Genomic DNA, 12,651 nt, shown 5'->3' with positions numbered 1-12,651 from the left:
ACGAGAAGCAACCTCGCCCCAAAAGGGCAAGAAACGTGCACTGGCCATATATGGAGCGTGTCTTGAGTGTAGCCTACAGAGTTTGATGAGGTCAGATCAACATATGGAATGTCAGAACAGGTCAGCTCCATATATGGAGATCAAAGGGTGGCAGCGGGGGCAGTGTCTTGAGTGCAGGGTTTGATGAGGGCCCAGGTAGGGCTGGGCCTTAATTTTCGGGCCTGTTGAGAACTCTAGTTTTCGCCGGCTGCACAAATAACTTTGGGGCAGGTCCGTCTAGTTATATCCATAGCCTATATACTAATATTGATTACATCAGGGATCTCCATATATGGGCTTAATTGTGACAGCAGGTTGCATTTACAATGACATCAGGGATCTACTCTTGAAGTCTTGATGTTACTTGAGTAAGAGACTCAAGACGCTGCCCTGCTGCCACCCTTTGATCTCCATATATGGAGCTGACCTGATATTCCATATGTTGATCTGACCTCATCAAACCCTGTACACTCAAGACACGCTCCATATATGGCCAGTGCAGGCTTCTTGCCCTTTTGGGGCGAGGTTGCTTCTCGTCCTCACTCAGGCGTCTTACTTGTAATTCTTGTTTCAGAGAAGTAACTCTGAAACCACCTGCACTGCATGCACTGACGTGCTTGCTTGTAGAACTACAATAATACAAATTAATATAACAGGAATATAATATCCTTTTTAAGGGGCGCTAACACCTCCTATATACAGCTTTTCGTCCCAGCACGTGTCACATTTGCCATTGACAATGAAAGGAGAATTGTCATTATGTGTCTGAAGACTGAACAAATCGGCTTTTTGTGGCAAGTTTAACACAAACATGAAATGCCATTGACAATGAAAGGAGAATTTATGTCATATGTAGACGAGTAAATCAGCTATTTTGTCCTAACAAACATTAAGCCATGATTGACAATGCGTTAATTGGACCGTAGGTCGATCTGTGACGACTCACTGGAGCACTTGCACAAATGGAAGTTATGGAACCAAATGGACCCGGGTCCTTGAAATTAAAACTTGTGAGAAGAACCACAGACGTGAATGAAACCACATTATCATTCTCATCGTCTGCGAAGAGAAAATATGTATTGTATTCAGTTCCTCCGGATCATATTACAACGCTACGCGTATAGTAGCCGAGTTTGAGCCTCGTCGGACACCATAGCACTTTTTAGGTAACTAACTTTAGACGACATGAATGTCACGTAGTGATATGCATATGCTGCAATGTTATTTGCAACATTTGAATTTTTTAAACCTTAAATACAGTCGCCTTCCTTGAGTCTGCTCTGTGCTAGATGCAAGCTAGGACTTGGTGGACCCAGCTACTTTTCTACATTAGAGTATACTAACTAGCTAGTAGCTGCTACAGTTAGCAGCTGGATGTGGATGTAGGCTAAAGTTGACAGACGGGGGGGTATTCAAAAAGCTGAACGGGGAGTGTCTTTTCAGCTGCTCATCATCACATGCACCCTGCAGGGCAGTGAGGGCACTGAGGGCAGCAACCTTGCCATTTGTGACAGAAGGAAGGAATCTGCACCGGTGCACCGACCCTGCACTGTTCAAACAGAGTCACAGGAGGACTCTGGACTCATTGAGAGGGCAATGTTGTCATTCACTGTCAGGTCAGCTCTCATGAAAAGTAAGTGTGCGCCGTGATGAATCACTAACATATCATAGGTTTAGGATGCAGCGTTTAATGTAAACTGACAAGTGACAACCGATCTTGGATCAAGACGGTCATGTCATGAACAACATCGCCTATACATTCACTTTAGAAGCTAACGCTACCCAACAGCTAGCTCACTTTGTTTATTTAGGTGAAAGGTGATATTTACAAGTTACATCCTGATCCTACAGATTCACACGTAACCAACATCACAGGGTCATCCACATTCTGTATTTTGTTAACACTATTTAGCCCCTTTTTGAACCCTAGTGTATACCCTTTTTTGTATTTTGAAAAAATATATATTGTTACAGGCAAACTCCTATTCAACTCCGTTCAGTGCCGTGCAACACAAACCGGTTCAAGAGAACTTTTGTACCAACAGCTATTAGGCTCTTCAATTCGAAGGCCAGCCGCTAGGTCTATGAACTGGACTGAGGTTTTTTAGATTTTAGTTATTTATGGGCCTGAGTGCAATAGCAAAGGATTTTTAATCATCCCCACTGTCACCTTTTAAATGCTTTTTAATGCCTTTTATGTTTATTCCCGCTTAGTCTTAACATGTGTGTCCCCCTGCTTTTGTGATGTGTTTTTTTTAAACTAACATGCCTGTACGAGCTTTGGGATAACCTGAATTTCCCCTTGGGGATCAATAAAGTATCTATCTATCTATCTATCTATCTATCTATCTATCTATCTATCTATCTATCTATCTATCTATCTATCTATCTATTGTGTTCCACTCACTACTCATTTAAAAAGTTGTATTTCTTATAGGCTACTGTATATTATTCAGTTGTTTTTTGAGGGTAGCTATAGCCCCTCCAATGCATGGCTTTCCAAAATTATGTCGTAGCATAGGCCAGCCGAATACCAGACAACTCTCCCCTTTACCAACTCGCCTCGGGCGTACAGCTGGTGGAACTGCACTGCCTGGTATATTATAAAGTAAATTATGCTTAATTAAACCTAACCTCAGTAAAACTATGCCTAAACCTAACCCTATTCCTAAACTTAAACCCAGTAAAAATATGCCTAACCCCAAACGTATTTCTAACCGTATTCTCAGTAAAACAAAAGAAAGAATACAAGAACCGCCGCACCGAGCGGTTGGAGTGAGGTGGTTGGAAAAAAGCGGGGGCGCGATGGAATTGGGGCGACCGTACCTGTTACCGGCCAGCCAAGTACTATGTTAGAGCCTATAAATTCCCGCTCCCCAGGCAAATAAATACATTTGTAATACATTTATTTCATTTTTCACAGAAATGAGAACATCAACATGTCCCCAAAAATCTCGGTGCCCCTCACTTCACACGAGTGTGAAGGCCTCAAAAACACTATAGAAAGATGGCAGAAGCAATGGTTATTTATTTTGAAGGTACTGCAGAAAGCCTCATGATTACATTGGAGTGAAAGGGAAAGTGTCTGTCCTTGTGTAACCTCCTGTCACTAGGCTTTGTTAGGCTTTAACTCTAATCCCTCATTCTCTCAGAAAGGCGCCTGTGGCTCCCCCTTTGCAGTGCAGTCAGAAGTATGTCTTCTGCCGGGGGACCAACCCCCCCCTTCACCACCCTAGCCATCAATCATCCAGCGGAGTCCATCACTCATGTCGAACTACACCGACCAGAGAAACGCAACGCTATGAACAGGGCCTTCTGGAGGTATGACTAGACCAGTGGGTTCCACAACCTTTTCAGGTCGAGACCCAAAGAGAGAGATTAGACGTTTGCCCGGGACCTAAACTAGTGAAAATGGCATATCTAATTATTAGGGATGCACCGATCCGGCTTTTTGGCATTCGATACCGATTTCGATACATGGGGGTCCAGTATCTGCCGATACAGAGTACCGATCCGATACCCCCCACAAAGAAACGTAATAACCTATTAAGCTGTATGCCTCACTGTGTGGAGTCTGGAATCATTATTTTGTGTAAGGCAACATCAAGGCTTGACTTAAACATTACTTTCCCAACTTTGTAAAACAAAATGTAACAAACACAGATATAAATGCACTGAATTATTTATTAAATAACTGTGCAACAATTAGACCAGGTTAATGTGTGCGCAGGCTAGCCTGGCTGCATTCCACATGTTATACTGTCAATACTACACTGTAATTACACATAATTATCGGATTGGATCGGATAATGGATCGGCCACCGATCCGATACCCGATCTAGAATTTTAGCCTGGATCGGCGCCGATCTCCGATACGAGTATCGGATCGGTGCATCCCTACTAATTATCTACAAGCTCACAACGGGTCGCTTCGCGCCACATTGTGTGCTTGTAGATTGTCTATTCACTACTTTGTAAACATTTGTTTTGTTAAGTATTCGTTCACGAAATACTTCACTCTATGGGATGTTTCCTTGCGCAAGCAAACATCCCATAGAGTGAAGTATTTCGCTCACTTACAAAACCTTGGTTTCTAAAGAAACCTTTTCGTTTCCTAATTCATGGAATTTCTTAGATTTTTCGTTGCACACAGCATATTGTCTTCACTTATATAGCAGCAGTTTATTAAGCTGAGTATGGGTATACTCTGCTTAATAAACCGCTGCTATATACTATAAGTGAAGACAGAGGGCGGGATCTCCCTTCTCTCAGCACTGGTTGCCTGCTCCGAGCCTCCAATGCACCTGTCCCTGTAGGTGTGCAAAAGGACCTTTTATTTTTCTACAAGGTTGATTTCTTCATGAAATTACTGTTTTTAATTCATGAAAAGTTTCATTTTCTTGGAAATGTTTTTTTTTTTATGTTTTGAAATAATAATTAAAAACAAAACATAGGAAACAAAACAAAAAATCAAGGGACCCATAAAAATGTGTCTGCGACCCACAAATCGGTCCCGACCCAGTGTTTGGGAAACACTGGACTAGACTACTAGACTGTACTGTCAAGAAAAGAAAAAAGATTCCTGCTAGTACTCGGTAGCACCGGTCGTCAAATCATTGCCTTTGGAATGTGAAAAAAAACACAACAATCTCCATCTATTCAAGGCTTCTTGGGGTGTTTAATTGATAGAAAATAAGCCATTTTTGCATGAACTAGTCCCTCAAGGCACAAAATTGGGTAACAAAATTACATGTGTTTTAACATATTTTCCATTTCACTACGCCTTTAACATGAACATGCTGTTTCTTTACCAGTGAAATGGTGGACTGCTTCAACCAAATAGCCGGAGACCCAGATTGCAGAGTGGTGGTCTTTTCTGGAGCAGGGAAGTCTTTTACTGCAGGTATATAGTTGTTAAAAATATTAGTGCTTGTTTCAAGATGATTTATCTCACCTGCATAATATCCAGTGTTCTCTAGTAGTAGTAATAGTGGGCTCTATTTATAACGCCGTTATGTAACAAAACTGCTTTTTTTGGTGTGTGTGTGTGTGTGTGTGTGTGTGTGTGTGTGTGTGTGTGTGTGTGTGTGTGTGTGTGTGTGTGTGTGTGTGTGTGTGTGTGTGTGTGTGTGTGTGTGTGTGTGTGTGTGTGTGTGTGTGTGTGTGTGTGTGTGTGTGTGTGTGTGTGTGTGTGTGTGTGTGTGTGTGTGTGTGTGTGTGTGTGTGTGTGTGTGTGTGTGTGTGTGTGTGTGTGTGTGTGTGTGTGTGTGTGTGTGTGTGTGTGTGTGTGTGTGTGTGTGTGTGTGTGTGTGTGTGTGTGTGTGTGTGTGTGTGTGTGTGTGTGTGTGTGTGTGTGTGTGTGTGTGTGTGTGTGTGTGTGTGTGTGTGTGTGTGTGTGTGTGTGGGGCCTCTAGGTATTGACCTGATGGACATGGCCAGTGATGTACTTCAGCCAGAGGGGGATGACATGGCAAGAACCTCCTGGAACATGAGAAAAATCATAGCCAAATACCAGGAGACATTCTCTGTTATAGAGAAGGTGATGATTACACACTGACACTGTGTACCGGTGTATTGTGGCTGGGTGGCCTTTTCAGGGGAAAATAATGAAATCATCAAGTCACACTCAGTAACACATTAAATACTCACAGTAGTTGACCCTCTGAATCAAACTAAAGAACCTATGGTACACAGTTATGGATTATTGCTCTAGGTAGGAGATGGTGTACATTTCTAGGTTGGATCTACAGTATGATTTAACTTTCTCTTTTCTTTCTAAAGTGCCCAAAACCTGTGGTGGTAGCAGTCCATGGAGCTTGTGTAGGAGGAGGTAATATCGCCACAATACCTGTTCCTTTTGATATTGTTCTGACTGACTAATACTATTTTGGAGCAGATTGCCCAAACTGTAAACTACTTTTGGTACCAAAAGCTTTTTAAATCTTAAATCTTAAAAACAAACAAAAAAATGTAAAATCTCAAATATATAAAATATTTAAAAAATGTATTTAAAAAATACTAAAACAGTCTGTAACAAGCAAAAATACCAGCAAGTTTTATTGAAACTGTTGTCTTATTGTAATCCTACTTGCTGTGGTGGTGATTCATATATTGTTATAATTTTTGTCATGTCACTTATTGGTGTTAGTGAACCACCTGCCCATGCAGTCGTCATCAGTCACGTGATGTGACGACTGGGTTTAAAAGGGAGTTGTCACATATACTGCCGATTATCACCTGATGAAGGCCGTTCACGGCCGAAACGTTGTGTATCAATTATGGTGTTTTGAATAAAAAGCAAACACCTTGGAGCAAATCTGTGTGCGGACTCTCCTCTCTTCAATATCGCCACAATGCCTAACAACCACAGCACAAGCAACAGCAAAATGACAATATGCTTTTCAAGTCCATTATCCTAAATATTACATCTACTCAGTAAGCTGATCTGTCATGCTGCCTCTTATTCCAGGAGTTGACCTGATTACAGCCTGTGATATTCGTTTATGTACCCAAGACGCATGGTTCCAAGTCAAGGTATGGCTACTACGAGCTCATACCACATAAATAAACTGGCCCGGGTTCGGTTCTACCAACCTGAGGGCTGAGGCTTTTTGTTGCATATAATCTCCTTACTCTCTCTCCTGCCTTTAAAGAAGAAATACTGCTTTTTATTCCACAATTATTCCACAATTCCTTAGCATTAAAACAGGGGATTTAACTGATAAAGGAGGTCTTTTAAGATGTTCTGCAAGACATTTGGGTCATTTAACAATACATTGTATTTTCTTAAATACTCCAGTAGGCACTGACAAACCATAACGATGAAACAGATTGGAGCCATTCATAGTTTTATCTGTGCATTCAGTAGAGGCAGTAGTAAAATGAGGAATAAAAGGGGACATTATACTATTACTTTCTCACCAAGATGAACATGGCGGTCTGTGTCCCAGCATGCATCTCAATATGTCGACATAAATTTAGTAAGAACGAACCCCAAAGAGCCTTCGATGTTTGAAAATGTGTTTACTACATTTCCAAAAATGTGTTCTGATTTCTGCTATGCATTTTAGTCTTAGTGATGTTTGACATCAGACAAATGCATATACATATGAACATATATTTGCACATATCTGTCAAAAGTATAAAGCACAAAATGTTTGAGTGCTAATTTCTTGTTGTTTGCATTAAATTGCCTTTATTTTGCATGAAAAGTGTCATACATTTGTGTTTTCTACAAAACACTGCACTGTTTGTAAGCCTCTCCTCTTGTTGTAGGAAGTGGATATTGGTCTTGCAGCAGATGTTGGAACTCTCCAGAGACTTCCTAAAGTCATTGGCAGTCGCAGGTATCTCTTTCCATGCCTGGGTTTATAGTGATATTTCAACTACCTTTTGGAAAAATCACAATATTTTGCACTCGTTCTGCTCCGTGCACGAGCACACGGATGTTGAAGAATCGTGGGGGGGGGGGCAGGCAGGCAATCTGTTGGAAAGTTACAATCTGTTATTGACACCTTGCTCCGTGAGCTGTTTTCCATTGGACAGCTATTACAGTGGACTTTTCACTCCAGTCCTGTGCACTTACATGTGACAATTTCTTTCCGTCACGTGACCAACGTGACCCGATGTGGTCTGAGAGCTCTCAAAACTCATTGAAACCAGAACAGCGCCCTACAGTGTAAAAGTCATCAATCACGTCATGGGCATAGAATAAGGTAATAAATAAGAGCGCCATCTGTTGGCTGAATAGATACTCGTAGATTTCCATGGTTGCCGTTCACTTCAATGTTAACCGTCTTATTTTGAAAGCTGTTTCTCTCGGAAACTGAGAAACAGGAAGTGTGAAATCGCTATGTACTGTAACATGTCGCGCGAATGTCATTTAATTCACCCAAAACATATATTTTGTAACCGGTGATCATATCGTTTATAGAAATGAGCTGCAAATCAAGCTTGTTTTGATCCAAATGCAACCTGGAAGAAGAATCCGAGATATTAGGATTCTAAAAACTCTGTTCCCATAGACAGCATAAGCCAGCGGTCTTGTCACGCGGACAGTCTCATCTAGAGTGAAAATAAGAAGTATAAGAAGCTGAGAAGCTTACATTTTTCTACATCTCAGCAACTGGGCAAGCTATCGGCAGGCAGAATGGAGGAATGATCTATAATCTAGATTATAGGTACTCTGGCTGGCTACTAGTGGCTAGGCTTATGTGGTCAGACCCATACCTCTTCTTCACATCTATTCCAGCCACAGAGGGCTGAATTCAGCATGTTCGGGGTTTGCCAAAGAGGACAGCGATCCAGGAATCCCGAGTTGGTGTTGGCTAGACCTCACTCTCGCAGCAACTAACTAAAGAAAATATTAGGCAAGCCTCTGATTAGCTCTGCTTAAGGGCCGATTCATACTTTACCGCTGTTTCGGCGCTGTAGTGCCGAAATGATTTCGGCTCGTCAGAAATTTTCAGTAGCACCGAAGAGCCGACTTTAAGACGGACACGCCCCCCGAACCTCAAATGACGTCACATTGCAGTCTACATAGCCGAACCGACTTTTATTCGGCTCTAAAATAGGAGTATGAATAGTCTTAGCAGTATCTGGTAAGAAAGTAAGGGGGAAGACGCTCATGAATAAAACATTTATTTTGAGCAGTGGTTACACAACACATTGATGTGGAATGTTTCTGTAAAAATGTCATCAAATATACTCATACTCACACATTAGTTACATGCCAATGTTGTTGATTTTCTCTTGTTTTAACCCATTTCCAGCCTCGTGAATGAGCTTGCTCTGACTGCTAGAAAGTTGTATGCGGATGAGGCCAAAAACTGTGGCTTAGTCAGGTAGGAGTGTGTCCATATATAAACAATGAAACATTGATATATTTTCAAATGGTAAATTGTGTCACTTGTTCCCCTGATTGTGGGTGTATCTGTATAATTTATAAATGCAACAATTCATATACTCTTTAGCCGTGTGTTTGCTGACAAGGAAGCAATGATGGCTGGAGCCTTGGAAATGGCCAGTGAGATCGCCGGCCGTAGCCCAGTAGCTGTACAGGGAACCAAAGTCAACCTCATTTACTCCAGAGACCACAGTGTAGCAGAGGGACTGGAATACATGGTAATTCATTATTAATAAGAAAAACAGTAGGAAAGAGTTATTGATTTCTTTTGACAATATAGGAGTATGACTTTCTTTGGCTAAATAGTATAGTATTACTTAAACATCTTTACATAGTGCAATGACTTGTATAAACTTTTAAAGACATAATAAAAAGAAAAAATCAACCAGGTGCTCGATGGAGATGCAAAAAATAATAAAGTAAAGTTGGCTGGTGCTTCAAAGATCAGTGCGACTGGAATACTAAAGTCAAGGCGACGATCTGAGCACTCAAAAAGTTAAAAATGAGGAGAGGGTGGATAAAAATAGATGTACTTTATTTATAAAAGTTAAATGAAGCCAACATGTTGGAGCACTTTGAGTGCTCGGATCGCCGCCTTGTCTTTAGTACATAATATAGCATGTTGTGTTTTTTCCCCAGGCTTTTTTTAGGGAGTTTAACTTATTTTGAGGGAGGTAAAGAAACGGTAAACTGAGGTTATAGTAGAGTAAGAGTTGGTAAAATACCTGCACTCAATATTGGTCTCCGGGCTGAATTGAACTGTTATAATGCGGATGCCTTTTTACCTTTTAGCCATGCTAGCACTGCAGTACGGTTCTTACTTCTTAAGTTCTTAGCATGGAAATGTCAATATAAATGACGTACTTTTTTTTTTCCTTTGACAAAGTATGACCTTCAAAGGTAACTCGTAATAATACACTCATCTCCTGCTGTGATTGATGATGAATTGATGAATTGTCTTGTTCTTCATTTCCAGGCCACTTGGAATATGAGTATGCTTCAGACACATGATGTAATGAAGTCAGCTCAGGCCTCCATGGAGAAGAAGAGTCCCAAGACAGTACCCTTCTCCAAACTGTAAACTAAACCCTGCCTTAGTGATTGATTTACACTGTAAGAATGTTAGATTATTCTGCTGATGATTCAATCAACGTCATGGTTTTCCTGCAGTATTTGTTTGGGAAGAATGAGTCTTTATCTCGTTTATTATCTGTAAAGTCAACCCTAGGAGATGATACTAACACTTTGCATCCAAGAAGAAACTGAACAATTTAGCTAAAGACCATACTAAACACTGAGATGTGCAAACCTCAGGGACAGTGGGCGAGTAGACTTCTCCTTCCAAAAATAAAGACATTTGGAATGTAGTTTGTACTATAAAACATGCTTATTGTGTGTGTTGGTACCTGTAGTCAGAATTGTCAATGAGCCAACATCGCACTTTGTTTTTGGTAAATCTTTATGTATAAAATTAAAAACAATTTTGATTTTGCTCCATTCCCTCCATTTCCCTCCTTTAAAATGGCTTCAATTATTAATGTATGTACATATGCATAATATATGCATTCAAATGTAACTTAAAATACATACTATACTATATGTATGGTATGTTTTTCATTAAGAAAAAAAACATGCCCAGAGACGAGATCCTGACTGGCACATCTTGCACAAAGCCACAACAACACCAGGCACCAGGCAGGCTCAAGTTTCGCCATTCCTACAACAAGGCAGCACAAGAGATGCTACAGTCTATCCCTTGTCCAGAGACGCCTGGCTGGCAGCATCCAGGAAACAGTCGTGGGAGACAGCTGGGCCCTCCAGCTTCCAACGTTACATCCAGGTCCAAGCAGGTGGTGTAAAAGGAGAAGACATGCCACACCATCTATGGACCTCGCTGGACCTGCACTTGGCGTCGGATGCTCCCCAGACTAAGTTCTTATTTTATTTTATATTCCTTCCTTGTTTGGAGGAAGGGTTCAGAAACCTTTCAGGCTGTGACTGCCCATGGTCCAACATCCTTGTTGTTTAGAAGCTGTTCAAGTGACTTCCCTATACAGCCCACCCTTAGAAGCTGGCCTTTTCGACTCGACCGGAGACGAGGGTGTGCCTTCATGACACTGAGTTGGCCATCCAATGATATACATACTATACAATAGAAGAAGACCCGAATCGAACGAATCGAGCGCGAGGCTCAGAAACGCTGTTTTGTCAAGTCCAGCAATCCATCCTCCCAACGACTCCAAAACTACGAGGGGATGGTGATGTGTCAACAAGCCACGTTCATTGATACATACATGGTAGAGTCTGAAGGAAGGGAATACAGATGCAACAGACATGACATTCTGCTAGTGATGGAGCCACAAGCCCAGAGCCATCATTGCAAAGGACCGTAAAACTAGGGTCTTTTGTATTGTTGACTTATTTCTACCACGTAGAGAACTTTGGTTCAACTTTGAGCCTTCTGTCACATGGAACAAGTTTTTGTATCCAGTATCACTATGCCAGCAGCAGCACAAAACCATAGTTCCATGACAGAGGGGTCGAAGTTGAACCAAAGTTGTGCTATAATTTATGTTAGAAACAGGTCAACAATGCAAATTACGCTGTTTTTTTAAAGATATATTTTTGGGGCTTTTTGTCTTTATTGATAGATATACTAGCTTGATAGGAAACGGGGAGAGAGATGGGGGGGGGGGGGGAAGACACCGCGAAGTTCGTCGGGATCGGGACTCGAACCAGCGACACAGTCATGCACACTGTCATGCAGCCACGGTGCCTGGACCGCTAAACCGGCCCAGGCCAAATGACGCTAGTTTTGTGAATTATTATTAGTGCGTGGCCCCCAGTGACCCCACCAAATACAGACTATAGAGCGTCGCAGTCCCTCCCCCTTTCAGAACAACGAGTGGCCCAGGAAATGAATCTCAATGCATTTTCCTCATAGACTTTTCAGAAAGTATTTATTTAAAGACCTCTTAAGTGTCAGACGAAGCCAACTCTTGTCGTGACAAATCATGACCACACACAATATGTTGAACCAAACGAAGAATTAGAAAGTAGAAAAAAACACTTTGTTGTTTTTCTTCTTTGTAATTATTTGTTTGGTCCAAAATATTGTGTCTGTTGTCATGATTTGTCACGACAAGAGTTGGCTTCGTACAACGCTTAAAAGGTCTTTAAATAAATACTTTCTGAAAAGTCTATGAGGAAAATGCATTGAGATTCATTTCCTGGGCCACTCGTTCTGAAAGGGGGAGGGACTGCGACGCTCTATACTGAATATCCACCAATATATACCGAACTGTTTTGGTCTTTTTTGAGTGTCGCCCTACCTGTAGTAGTCCCGCGAGGCTGCTGGGAAGTGAACTTGAACTCAGAATGTGTATGTGCTTAGTTGGCTGCTGTCCCGTGCCGTACGTGATTTCATTGGTCGTTAATAAGTGATTCTTTAGAGAAGTCAACATTCATTGTAACAAAATAAATTAAAACAAATTGTTGGTCTCCATTACCCTCAGAAACTCCTCCTCGTTGACCTCTCCATCCCCGTCTCGATCTGCCTCATCGATCATGTCCTGCAACTCTTCATCTGTCACATCTTCACCCAGCTCCTTCGCAACTCTCTTGAGATTACTGAAAGAGATTTTGCCCGTTCTTTCAAAATCGAACAACCGGAAAGCCTTCAGTATTTCCTCCTTTGAGTCTTTTGC

At 41.5% G+C, this 12,651-nt stretch overlaps 2 protein-coding genes across 2 annotated transcripts in view; one reads left to right on the top strand and one right to left on the bottom strand.

Annotated features, from left to right (window-relative positions):
* The first annotated feature begins 1,209 nt into the window (after positions 1-1,209).
* ech1 (enoyl CoA hydratase 1, peroxisomal) lies at positions 1,210-10,436 on the top strand. The gene is made up of 10 exons (XM_083772917.1): positions 1,210-1,672; positions 3,192-3,360; positions 4,854-4,942; positions 5,454-5,578; positions 5,821-5,869; positions 6,509-6,573; positions 7,315-7,385; positions 8,811-8,882; positions 9,012-9,162; positions 9,921-10,436. The coding sequence occupies exons 1-10, from the start codon at positions 1,636-1,638 to the stop codon at positions 10,023-10,025; spliced, it is 933 nt and encodes a 310-aa protein (XP_083629043.1). The 5' UTR covers positions 1,210-1,635; the 3' UTR covers positions 10,026-10,436.
* Positions 10,437-11,135: 699 nt separating this feature from the next.
* LOC310864593 (uncharacterized protein) overlaps positions 11,136-12,651 on the bottom strand; it is a gene marked incomplete at both ends in the record, with an annotated part of 1,810 nt that continues 294 nt past the window's right edge. The window contains 2 exons of the mRNA XM_083773282.1: positions 11,136-11,189; positions 12,454-12,651. The exon at positions 12,454-12,651 is cut by the window's right edge and continues 294 nt beyond it. Coding sequence (XP_083629408.1) covers positions 11,136-11,189; positions 12,454-12,651 — 252 coding nt within the window. The remainder of the gene's footprint in view (positions 11,190-12,453) is intronic.

This window comes from Protomyctophum parallelum (genome assembly GCF_964188405.1).
Source record: "Protomyctophum parallelum genome assembly, chromosome: 9".
Taxonomy (NCBI): Eukaryota; Metazoa; Chordata; class Actinopteri; order Myctophiformes; family Myctophidae; genus Protomyctophum; species Protomyctophum parallelum.
The sequence above is the reverse complement of the archived record's forward strand: the minus strand, read 5'-3'. Positions and strand labels throughout refer to the sequence as shown.